Source organism: Meleagris gallopavo, chromosome 1 (genome assembly GCF_905368555.1).
Source record: "Meleagris gallopavo chromosome 1, MGAL_WU_HG_1.1, whole genome shotgun sequence".
Lineage (NCBI taxonomy): Eukaryota > Metazoa > Chordata > Aves > Galliformes > Phasianidae > Meleagris > Meleagris gallopavo.
This window is the reverse complement of record NC_139404.1, coordinates 102,811,642-102,824,754: the sequence shown is the minus strand read 5'-3', so window position 1 is coordinate 102,824,754 and position 13,113 is coordinate 102,811,642. Positions and strand designations below refer to the sequence as shown.

General features: G+C 43.6%; 1 protein-coding gene across 14 annotated transcripts in view; it reads left to right on the top strand.

Moving 5' to 3' along the window:
• The window catches only part of TIAM1 (TIAM Rac1 associated GEF 1), a 172,436-nt gene that overhangs the window by 98,153 nt on the left and 61,170 nt on the right, over positions 1 to 13,113 (top strand). For all 14 annotated transcript variants that reach the window (XM_085241793.1, XM_085241807.1, XM_085241798.1 and 11 more), the window contains 2 exons: positions 8,269 to 8,716; positions 10,988 to 11,160. In XM_085241793.1, the coding sequence (XP_085097919.1) occupies positions 8,269 to 8,716; positions 10,988 to 11,160 (621 nt within the window). The remainder of the gene's footprint in view (positions 1 to 8,268; positions 8,717 to 10,987; positions 11,161 to 13,113) is intronic.

Sequence of the window (13,113 nt, the reverse complement as noted above, 5' to 3'; positions counted from 1 at the left end):
CAGATGGATGACATTAGCACAGGTATTGCTTGCTCAGGATATTTTAAAGCAAACAGCAGGCACTCCCTTCAGAGCATGCAACCCTGCCCCAGTATTGTTAAGGAAAGGAACATGTGAAAATGAGTGTTTTGGTCTCTGTTGGCAAATATTTTGATACTCTTTCAAAGATTTTAGTTTGTTTTTCTTTCTTGACTCTTGGTCTGAAGCCAATGGAAAGCAAATTAGCAGTCTTGGTATCTGATCTAGCAGCATTCAGTCATTTTTTTAAACAGCAGGACTTTGTCATTTAAAGATTTGAAGAGCTTGCACAACTGGCTGTAACTGTATTCTCTGTTAAACTATATATACTGCACGTTTTTAGTTTCAAGTACTTTTCCACTTAAAAATCACAGTCAGGTTGCCCCAGCTGCCTGTTTGTTGGACTGTACTTACTTGGATGTACTTACTTTCCAGTGCTGTGCTTCTTTGCAGCATTTCCTTTCAGAGTGCTTCAACACGTGATCCTATCACTAGTCATCATCCCAGGTGGCAGACATTTCGCTGCTCTCTCAAGTTACGTGGTTGCTCAGGTGGACACCTCTAGACGATACGTTTCGATTTCAAGCTGCTATTCTAGCAGCTTTCTCTCTTTCCCTCTTCTACTCCCTCTGCTGCATTTTACTGGAAGAATTGCCTCTTTCTGGCACCAAGTGAATAAAAAGTAACCTAACCCTGTATTTTACTTCGAGGATTTTGGCTAGGCATGTTGCCATTTATTTAACTCCAGCACAGTTAGGCTGCTTGCATTAGTTTATGGTTAGCTCAATCCCTCTAGAAACTTTCTTCACATGGGTGGTCCACTGGGATGAAAGCAAGGTAAGTTTTGGGGGGTCCAGCGTATCGTTTGGGAACAGAGAGATTAAACAATGTGGTGTTCAAGAGCTGTGAGACTTCCTCCAACTGCCGGGTGATGGAAAGTGGGCTTCCACCCCAAACCTCTGCAGGTGTCAGAAGCTGTATTGAAAGGTTCTGCGTGCCGGGACCACACTGTGAGAGGCTTTGCTGTATTATGGGTTGATTCTTATTCATGGTATTATGTGCTTTATAATAGTCAGTGCTAAAGCCAGGCAAAAGTTGTTTTGTTCATATCCCATGGTAGTGCTTTGTGCTGCTTCCTGCTAAGGGGTCTGTTGTCCCTTAACTGTGCATTATCTCACAAGCTTGGATTTCTCTCATGTTATTAAAAAATAAAATGGAAACATCCTCCCTGTTCCCCTCTCCCAGTACTTTAGCTTTTAGGGATGTGAAACTCAACTCACTGTCCAAATTGAACAGGTTACAGACTTGTGCCACAGTGTTTTCCTGACTCTCTAAAGAGCTCTGCAGGATGCCATCGCAGCTTCATGAGGAACATTCATTTTCAAAATTTGCTATCTCGCAGCTGACACTCACAGCTGTACTTTCATGACTGTTCCTGTATGTCTACAGACTGCCTTTAAGGCATCTAAGTCAGCTAAGAAAACTTAGGCTCATAGGGGGAAAGCACAGCGGGCTACAGTGATGATCTTTTTAGAAGGGCCCACATATTGACTGGAAAATATCTATGGGGTCTACGAACCAAGAACGTTCTCAACCTCTGTGTTGGAGGCACTGGGCTAACATCATAGCCTAGTGTGGAGAGGAGGAACCATGTATAAAACAGAGGTGATGGTCATATATGATCATTCAGAGTACTTTTTTTTTTTTCTGAAATTTTCAGTAAATTTAATTTCAGAGAACCATGTTCAAAACCTGCATGCTTATAGAACTACTCCAAGCTGCTTTAATAACATATATAATGTTTAATATTATTACTATTTTTAATTTTAACCCTTTCAGATACCTGAAGAACTATGTGACTGCACAGAGGTGAATACACAGATGTAGAAAATATATCTTTTTCTATGTATCAGATGTTTTTTGAATTCCTAGAAGTAACAAACTCTACATCTCAGTCTGATATCCACATACGGATTACAATTGGCTTGTAACAGTGCCTCATCAGACTTCAGATCCCTCCTTGAAGTGTAGACAAGACCCAACCAATCCATTGGAAAACTGCCATTTGCCCATGGTGATTTGAGGCCCTCAGTTTATTTCTCCAAAGCCTGCTGGCAATCTAGTACCTCCTGGCTAGTTCTCCTATAGTATTGTCCTGTTGTATTCAGGCCTGTGGATACCATCAAAACCTTCTTCAGTATCAAGTCTCAGCATCTGGTTGAGAGGCTTTGTTACTGTGCTAGCTGGTTTTCTCCAAGGTGTTATTGTAATCTATCTGACTATAGTGAGTGGACATGATGCAGTGTGTTAGTAACAGAGTTCTGAATTGTATTCCTCCAGACAGAATGAGCTTTGGAGTTGTTTCTATGTTTCTCAGTTGCAACTTTAAACCCATTTTTCCTACTCAGTTTTCGATTGAAATATATTATTTATCTTTTCTTTCTGACTCTTTTCAAGATGAGTAAGTCTTCTAATGTATTTATTAGTGGGTGTTCAAGTAACTCTGAAGAAATAAGTTCATTTTGGTTTTGAGCACACTTTACCTTAACAGAACTCTTTAACCAACAAATGATGGTGGATTTAACACTGAAAAGAAAGGCAACAACCTTTTTGCAAGTGGGAGCTTCAAAGAGACACCAGACACATAAAAGCATGCAAACAATCAGGTTGCTTACCCGTTCTATTTTAAACGTATTCTGTGGTACTTGCATAACTAGCAACCAGACAGGTTGTGTGCAGTTTCAGGATGTTGCTGAATGTCAACATCTTACTGTTCTGTTGCTCAACAGGACAGGGAACTGAGTATTTGTGTCCTCCTGGAGGGAGCCCCTTCCAAGAAAAACAAAACAGGCAGTCACTTTTTTACCAACCAGTACTTTCAACCTAATGGTTAATTAAGAAGAAAGTATTATCCACAAAAGGAACTCTGTATTAGAGGAGTCGAATGTTTCCTATTGAGTCCAATGTGCCTAAAGTATCCATGAACTGCAGCTGCCAGTTAAGCAAGAGAAAGTGATTCAGCAAACCATTTTGATAGTGTATGTAACAGTGCTACTGCTGGGGAGTTTGGTGAGTGCCTACTTGCTGTAAGCACTCTGCATGTGTCCAGTCATGAACCAGAAAGCTGGATAAAGCTACACCCACCCAGTGGTCCCTTGCTAGCAGAGGCCAGTACCAAATGGGTTCAAAAAGAGGACAAAGGCTCTTGGAACCTGCCCCAAAACTTCTTGTCTGATCCTTGCTAGCTGAAGGCAGACTTTTTTTTTTCTTTCTTTCCCTAAAGCAGAAGTTTTATTATGTGTCTTCTAAGTCTATCAGTAATTTTTTAACAAATGTGACCATAGTGGACGTGTAGAGGTGCTCATTGCATGAGTATTCAGAAGTAGGTTGCTCATATTTTCACTAATGCTTTACCCGATCTCTGCATTTGATTTGGACTGTGATAATTCCACTTCATTACACTTGAATGCTATTAAGGCTGTTTTAGCTGTTCTGGCACGTGGCCTTCTTGCTGGGCCTCATTTCATTGTTGTTATTAACAATGACAGCATTCAGTCTGTCTCTGGTTTTTAATTCTGTGGTGCATCGCTCTGACATGGAACATTCCACCTTCCCCCCCTTCCCTTGATTACTCTCTGTTGAACTTCTTTTCATAGTCTTAGAACATTCACAACCAGTGTGATAGCTCCATCAGAGTAAGAAATGGTACCTCTGCTCCATCATCTTCAGCCACCGCAGGGATCCAGGATGCTAGTGGAAGCTATGGTCACTGACTCTCCATTTAGGCACTTGCATTGGGCAGCACAGATCCTGCTTAGTTCTCTCCTTCAGCCAGGGGTCATTCTGCTTCTTTCTTCCTGCCTTCCACAGTGCAGTCTTATATCAAAGGGACAAAGCCTCTGTTTATTCAGGTTGTCATCTTGGACTGAGACCTATTCTGTTTGCAAAATTGCAGGAATTGCCATTCCCATGACTTCTCTGATCTCTCTGTCTCAGAGGAAATACACTTTCTTTGCTGCATATTTTGTACTTTGTGTGACCAATTTAATGATTTCCACCTCCCCCCTGCTTTGCCCTCTTGTCCTCCCAGGCCCAGAGCTAGGTAAACAGCAGGGGGAAGGCTAAGTGGGGCTGCACAGATTTTAGTTTCAGCCTTGCGTTTGGTTCCTGTGATAGTCTCTGTGGGCAAAAATATTCCTCTGTGTGGAAACAGCTGTTTGCTAGGCTGAAAATACAAAACACAAGCTCTCTGGCGAGGTGTGAAATATTGGGTTCAGTGTCCTGAATCTTAGACAAAGTGGAATAAAACTTCTGTTTTTTTAAGTAAGGAAATAAAATGGAGCCCCTCCATAATAATAATGAGAAGTCCAGAGTAATTTAGTGGTAGTTGCTTTTATTCTGGGCATAAAGTGCCAAACTCCAGGCTTCAGGAATGTGTATTCTACCATCTTCAGCTGTCTCCCAGCTCCTGTGATGTGCCTGGCACATGCCGGTCTGCATCCTGATGGAGAGCAGCAGAAAACCTGGGCAGGAGCCAGGGAGGTGAGTAATGAGGGCTGAGCTGTGTCTGTAGTTAACTGTCAGCCTTGAGAAGCTTTACCTGGATCTGCTGTCAGGGAGTGAAACATCTGTTTCATTAGCAAGCCTCTGTGGCTGATCCCGTTGTGGACATGGAGCAGTAGTAAGTCATCGTCAGAGGAGACGTGGCCATCGCCTGCGGGGATCTTGGAGAAACTGAGCAGGAAACATGAGTAATTTTTAAATAGGTCTCATCAAGGTTACACAACGCTCACTTCACATCTGGGCACTGGCCTGCGGTGGCCATGTCAGCAGGTACTTCAAAGGCTGAACCCCAAAGCTGGGGCCTGTGTCCCCATCAGTTTCATAGGCGGGAGCCGTGCTGCTGACAGTGGGAGCTGGGATGCTCTGTTGTAGGCATTCTCATTTCAAAGTTTATGGCAGTAATTCTGTGCCCCCAGTGGTGTGCTGATCAAACCCTGCTACGGTTTGCTGCTGGTCTTGGGAATATTACCCATTCATCCTCAGCACATTTCTGCAGCAGCACAATACTAAACCTCTGTGCTTTCTGCTGAACTCTTAATTGAATGCCCTTCAGTGTGCAGATTATAGCGCTGTGAGATGGCCACACCAGATGCAATCTGACTCTTGAGAGCTTTTCATACCCTCTGATGAGAACTAGCTGACATTACAGCAGGAACTCAGAAGTCAAAGACCTGTGTAATGAATGCTCTTAACCCTACTAACCCGTAGACCCGTAGACCAATCATCTCATACAGCAGACTTCCTAAAGCACTAATCTCAGTGAATGCTACGTTTCATAATTCATGAGCATGAACAATATTAGCGGGCTGTAAGTTCTGAACCATTCTGACCTTTGTGTACCCAGATCCTCCTCCCCCCAAACCTCCTGAATCTGTTGGTTAGAAATGTTTGATACGGGGTGTTTCAGAGAGGGAAGGGGAGTGCAGCAAGCACAGGAAGGTTAGGGGCAAGGCTGAAGCATAAGACTAAAAATGCCTTTTGACCCATCCAGCATGTCACTTGCACTGTGGTAACGTATAAAGACTTTTGCAGTGTTGGCTAGAACTTAAACTCATGAGCATCCTATGCAACATTCAATCTGGCTTTTCCATCCTCACCGTTTCGTTAATTTAATTAATAATAGGCTGTTATCCCTTTATGTCAGTTACTGAGTACAGTTCCTATTTATGGATTGGGAAACTGAGGCGAATGACACTGTGTCTCATCAAGGGTACACAGGAAGACTGCGTCATGCTGGGCACGAGGAATTTTGAGAGCCTGCATTGCAGCACTCTGCTGAAGCACCTCTGGGTATGCTTCTGCTTTTGAAAAAATTATCTGGATCTGCTAAGGAGCACCAACTCCTTGGTGTTGCCTTGGTCAGCTGCATGACAAATCTCAGCTCCTTCAGGTTGATCATTTAAGTAACTTGCTGTTTTTTTAAACCAAGCAATGCTAGTGAGATATATTTTATAAGGTTACAGTAGGTGAAATTTTGAAATAAACTGTACATTTTATACATGTGGATAAAATAATACAGGACTGACTGCATATCTCCTAGGTCATTTACTAAAATAAAAATCTGAAAAACCTCAAATAATTTTCAATGCCACAGTTGCATAATGTTCCCTGCAAAATGCAAATTTGTTTATGCTATACCAGTGACACACTTTCTCCCTTCAAAAAAATTTACAGAGGAAGAGAGCCCCAGAAAGGAAATGCAAAACGCAGTCGTTTAGTTTGACTGACTATTGCAGTAAGTACAAGGGGTCTGGTTCAGTTCTTTGGCACCCTGTTGTTACACTGTTAGCTGTGTTGACAGAGGGGCAGTGCCTCAGATATATGGGTGCAGAGCACCCACGCCAGTCCTGGCTCCCTGAGTGTGAGGTCTCATATGGAGTACTGTCATCATAAGTTGCACCATCCAACTTTTTGTGATGGAGCGCAAAGCTTCATTTGCAGCAGTGTTTTGTAAACAGTGGTTTCTGAGCAGCACCCATTTCCTTCTGTAGATATCCCTCATTTGCAGCGCTGAAATAAATGGGAGGATAAGTGGATTCCAAAAAAACAAGTGGATTGGAACAGCAGGAGAAAAAGTCTGGTTGTGAAAACTGCTCCGGACAGCCAGATGACTGCATTTACGGGAAGCCCTGCTCAAATCATTCACATGCAGTGGGAGTAGAGGAATATTGGCCTGTCCAGAACAGCTTGTCTGTCACTACGTGTTGCATTAAATTACCAGACTGACTAAGGTAACTGTGCTCATTGAGTGGGGAAGGAAGTGGTTATTCTTCCAGCTGGACTCCAGGTCTCCCTGGAGAAATAGTGTTTATAAAGAATGAGCCCATCCGTTACAAATTAATGCCTTACAAGTTAGTCAAATTCAGAAACACCCCTCCCCTCCCACTGAATTTTCCTCATCCAGCTCTTGCTCCACAGGAGAAAAAGTTCAGGCAGAGCTTGGTGGAGGGTTTCTTGGTTTCTGCACAGTTACTTAGAAGACACTTGGACACTTAGAAGACTTCTGCTGAAGTCAACACCTAGAAGTTTGCTCTCTCTCTCTCTCAAGTTTAATAATGCAATCTGCCATCTCTTTGCAGAGTCTCCTTTATTTTTATTTTTTTAATCATGTAAGTTAAGCACTAGTCTCTTGTGTAGGAACAGCAGAGGCTGAAATTCCCATTGTTTTAGCTGTATTTCTCACTTTGCATCTTCTTCCCCTTCTCCCTCTTCTCCTAAGTATCAAACATAGGGTTTGTCTCCACTTAAAGGGCTTGGCCTTTATTTGTCCTTCAAAAGCTGCCACCAAAGCACCTCTGCGTGCTGAGATGGTAGTAGTTAGGTCACTGTTCTTAGTTTGGACTGCTTGTCCCTTGGATGCAAAACTGCTATGAAGTCCCTGACAGTGCTCCTTTGGGCAATTGCCATGCTTCACTAGACAGGCTGAACCACCAGTGCACCGCCTTTCAAAACCCAACTTCAGTTATGTTGTTTCCTTTCTTGCTCAAGCTAGTCATATTCTTACCTCTTCTGATCTTTCACCTGCAAGTTCTTGGGAACCAGGAACTGTCTTCTCTTGAGGGTCTTCTCTTTCCAGGATCTATCACAATAACATTCTGGCCCATTATCAGGGTTTGGGATGTAGAAATAACACCATACAGGAATAATTTCAGATGCATTAACTTCTTAGCAGAAGGAAAATGTACTTTCGCAGTTATATAATTTCCCAATGACAGTCTTGGGATGTCTAAAATATATCTTCATTCGTAGGTGTGAAGGTACAATACCAATGTTTTCTTTTCAAAATGCGTAGGTCGATTGCTGCTTTTCTCGACAGCGCAGTTTTTGCTACCATATGTTCTCCTTTTGCAAAACCTTCAGTGCTGTTAACTTAGCCTAATGTAAACAAATGATGCTGTGTGTTGTATTCCAAAACGCTACGGCCGAAAAGACACCACCTGAAATTGTGTTTGTATGTTTAGTCTTTCTTAAACTTTGCTGAAAGTTCTGCCTGCTGTAACTTTTCTTCGAGGTTTTTGTCTTCAGAAGAAAGATACGGGGATCTTCCAGTGCCAGACAAACTAGGAATGTGAAGAAGCGCAGTCTGTCTTGTTAATTTCTGCTTCTCTTTGGGTCTCCTGAAGGCCATACTCGGCCGGTAACACTTAGCGTGGTCTTCACCTCATGCTGTCTCTCTTTTTCAACCAGGATGTCAACGTGGGTGAAGGGAGCGAGTTCACTGACAGTGGGATTGAGGGAGCAGCCACCGACACTGACCTCCTTTCCAGACGCTCCAATGCCACCAACTCGAGCTACTCACCAACAGCCAGTCGGGCTTTCATCGGCAGCGACAGCGGGAGCAGTTCAACGGGCGACGGGCTTCGCCAGGGGGTGTATGAGAACTTCCGCCGGGAGCTGGAGATGAGCACCACCAACAGTGAGAACATGGAGGAGGCCGGCTCTGCCCTCAGTGACGAGCAGAGCAGCGGCACGCTCAGCTCCCCGGGGCAGTCAGACATCCTCTTGACTGCTGCCCAGGGTACGGTACGGAAAGCTGGTGCTCTGGCAGTGAAAAACTTTTTGGTGCACAAAAAGAATAAGAAAGTGGAGTCGGCCACACGCAGGAAGTGGAAGCACTACTGGGTTTCCCTGAAAGGTACAGAGCAAATGTGGAAGCGTTCATTCAAATAGAAGTCCGCATTGACCCTTGGGATGGGTGTTACAGCAGTTGAATATACCACTAGACCAGGCTCTTTAAAAAAGCTGCCATGGTAATTAGCTGGGTAATTAGTAGCAAGAACGAGGAAATGGTCCTGATTTTTCAGCGGAGGGTTTTATTTGATAGCTATTGTCATGCTTGTGTTAGGGCATGCGAGTAGTCACAGATATGTGACTGTGCTGCACTGAAGCAGGGTTCATACCTGGGGGTCCTGGTGCCATCATCTGGGATGGCTTCTTCTAATGCCTGGGTGTTTGCCTTTAAGAGGCATGTCTAGGGCTTGCTGATGGACCAAATACCTGTGAGCAGCCAGCATGCACCTGATAATGCAGGTTTCTAATGCAGATGGTGACTGCTGATGTGTGTTCATGCATGGGCTGCTGTGCTATACATTCCTGTTTTGCTTTGCACCAATTGTACCTTGTTCTCTGAGGCTTCTATTTGCTCCAAGGGTAGTAACGCCTAGTGAGTTACAACACATTGCTAGTGTGGTCAGGAAGCTGTGGTTTGGTTGGCAAGGCTGGCTTGTGACTTAGGAGACTGTCACTTCTCTGTGGCATAGTGGTGACCCAGCCCTCAGCACCCAGCCTCCTTGCTGGCCTCCTCGGCTTCCCAAGCCTCACAGCCTTAATTCTGTGAATTTTTGCAGTGGTGTTCCATCCTATTTGGTGTCTGAGCACTTTAAACATTAAGGAAGCAGCAAAACTTAGGAGCTGGCCTCCCAAAATCGCTTCTCGTTGATCTTTATGCAACAAAGTGGGAAGCAAAGCCTGCAGTATCAGGACCGGGCTTTTTCCCCTCAGCTGTGACCGACATGGTCTGCTCTTTGGAGGAGGCAGAGCAGCAGACCGCATCTCCTGCTATGGATGGGGCTATCCAGAAAGCTTCGATTAAAGTCCTGTCCTTCCCAAAGAGCACTTGCAGTGCTATTTTAAAACCAAGGAGAAAGGCATGGCCCAGCTCTTCCTTGCAATAGTTGAAGAGGCTGGGAAAACAAAAGAGGAGAGGCCTAGGGTGAGAGGGCAGGGGAAAGCCCTGATCTGTTAGGAGCGGCCCCACGGCAGGAAGATCTTGCTGTGAAGAGCAGGCACACAAAGGGCCATCTGGGAGGAGAAAGGGGAAGGATGAGCAGAGAGGAGATGTTATTTTAAAGTGCTTTGACTCAAGTGGAGTGTTTGCTCCTTAGATTGCTGTGCCTTAATAATGTTAGTATTTAAACAGGGCTTTGAAGTTAACAGCTGCAATTGTTTGTCTGCAAATAGTTTTCTGAGTGGCTGGGTAACAGGGCATCACTTTGCACCAAGGGCTGTTTCCAGTGAAGAGAAACAATGCGCCAGTTTCAGTTTTAACAATTGGAGATTATATCGGGAGGTGGGAGGGAGAGAAAAAGACCCTACAGTTGCAGATTTGCTATACCTTTCCTTTTTTTTTTCCCCCAGAGAACTGTAATGATTATTTTGTAAAACCAGCAGGTTCTTTGCCGTCATCAGCTGAAATGCTTTTTTTGTTTTTGTCCATATCACCGTGAGTCACAGTTGAAATGTTACAGTGGAATAAGGGTTTTTTTGTGTGTGTGTGTGTGTACTTCGGTCTTTCAGTGAGCACAGTTCATTCCAGTCCGTTTTTCCTTCCAGTTATTCATCTGCATGCAGTAATTAAGCAGCCCGACTTTGCCTTGGAGGGACTGCAGTAGCCAGCAGCTGCAGGAGGCTGAGGCCGAGATGTGCCCCGGGCTCTTGGTTGCTCAGCAGGGCTGGCAGGGCCAGCTTGCAGCTGGCTGCTACTGCTGAAGGGGCTGTGCTCCCAGGCCTGCATCTTCCTTTGGGCTTCCTTGGCGGGACTGGGTGGCTGTGGAGTACTCCCCCACAGGGATTTATAATGACAGGACTCATCCAGGGCTGCGTTTTACTGCCTGTGACCTTCCCTGCTCAAATCTGCAGCTGTTCAAGCAGTCACAGGGTGAACAAAATGGCTCTGCTGGGATACAACTGGGTGTACTGCACGGCTGGAGGTGTGGAGAGCTGGTTGTGCTGCTGCTAGCACTGTCTGCCACAGGGCTGAAAACCTGAACAAGCCCCGGCAAATCCTCTCCCACCCCTGTGACAGCTTGATGGATGATTTACAGTCCCAAGTTTTAGCTCTGAATAGGTGCAGGGTGGCTGTCGCATTTAAATGTGTTGTTTACTAATATCTGATGCTCTCTTTTAGGATGCACGTTGTTTTTTTATGAGACTGATGGCCGATCTGGCATTGACCACAACAGCATCCCAAAGCACGCCGTCTGGGTGGAAAACAGCATAGTGCAAGCGGTGCCTGAACACCCCAAGAAGGACTTTGTTTTCTGTCTCAGCAATTCCCTTGGGGACGCTTTCCTCTTTCAGGTTGGTTTGGGCTGAAGGTTTTACAGGTTTGTTCTCTTTTTTGTTCTACTGACAAAGGAGGAAATCTTAGCTCTGGTTCAAATCAATAGAAAAATCCTGCTGACTCCAATAGGTTTGAGATTTTCCTCTAGCAGTGCAAGAGGAAGGACACAATATGTTTTATAAAGGCCACTCAAGAGCCCCAACACCACATGTGAATCTCTGTCAGATCTGTTGTTTTTATTGCCTGGCAGGATCCTTTTTGTCTAGATGGTTGGTGCAAAGTATAATTAAGAAAAATTTTGACATCCCTGTTAAAACTACAAATTTTGCATTGCTTTGTAATGCAGTTATAGTGTACCTACAGACGAGGACAATTACTAAATAGGGGTCACAGTGATGCCTTAACTGTGACACTTCTCTGTGTCTTGAAAGAGGTGTATGTCAATAGGGCCTTGTGGAGTAGCTAGACTGGTTTACATGACCAACTCCTTGGAACCCATGATAAGTTTTTCATTTCTGATGGCTGTGCAGAATTCAGGCATCAATCAAAATTGTGCTGCTGTTTGACAGTACACTAAATTATTATCTAGAATTATTATTTATATTTTCTAAATCAGAAAATAGAAACATCTGAATAATATATCCAGAACTTATATTGAAGATCAAGCATTAGTTGATGTATTTCACTAAAACATATTTAATCTTTTTGATAACTACTGCTTCCTTGAGTGATTTTTTGGGGAGGCATTCCAATTTTTTATCACAATTTGTCACTAGTCAAGGTGTGATCTCCTTATTTCTAAATACCAACCTACATTGAGGTGGTGCCATTTTCTCCTCTTTGGGTTCAGTTCTCTTAACTGAAGGAATTGCTTATTTATATGTTTCATTTCCCTTTTCAGTGACAGTGTATTCAGAATTTCTTGCTTTCTTAAACCAGAAATTAATCTGTCATAACCTTCCCCCCCACAAGCACATCTTTATAATTATACTGTAGGTCCTTTTTGCTGTCCTAAACAAATGACTAGATTCTCAAACTAGTACAAAATAAAACAACTTTGCTGACTCAAAGGTGGTGCTGGCTTACATCTTGAAGAGACTATCTGATTGCATACTTAAAACAGCAGATTTTTTCTTCTCTGCTGCCTCAGTTTGATTTTTTTTCTTCCCCTCATGATGGAATACTGCACTGTCCCTCTTCGATTTCATGCTTTTCTTGGAGAGGGTAAATGTATTTTGCCACCTGGAGAGCTTCATCTGGGAGGAAAGCATGGTGCTTGTGGTCTCAGCATGTATTTAAAAGACCATCAAGCACCACCTCCTCCTGGTCCACTAATACAAATTATTTTCCTTCCAGTTTTCTAAGGGAAAACCCTAATTCTCATAAAATTAATGCCAGTAGATGTAAAATAGTGAAAAGGTCACATGCAGCACATTTCATAGGGTGCTATTCATTAAAAACCCTGTGTCATTATGTCATGGGTAGATTTTCTTGTAACTTCGTAGTAAATAGCAAAAGTGAGCCTTTTCAAATGAAAAGGAATAATTTCTATTGCCTTGTGGCGGCAGAAATTTTTATGTGACATGTCTCCTGTCAGAGAACTCATGCAACTCTAATGAAGCAGAAGCAGAAGAGAAAGAAGGGATGGATTTGGGTAGATCAGCCATAGTGGTAGAAACAAAGTGCTAGTGACTGTGCTGTAGGGCCTCCTCTGCTGTGTCTGGAGCAGCCCAAGTATGCATATGGCTGTTCAAGTTAAGTGTTACTTAACTACTAATGTCATACATACATATCCCCACATAATACACTGCTGTAGTAGCGATTTTGTTGAGAAGACACCACAGACCTAAGTAAGACTATTTTCAGTCCTACGGAGACTGTATACTTAGGGAGAAAAAAATAGGGTTACTTTGTGATGCGTACAGATATTGGACATCTTGTAACAAGCCTTCCCACTGCATTGCACCTAG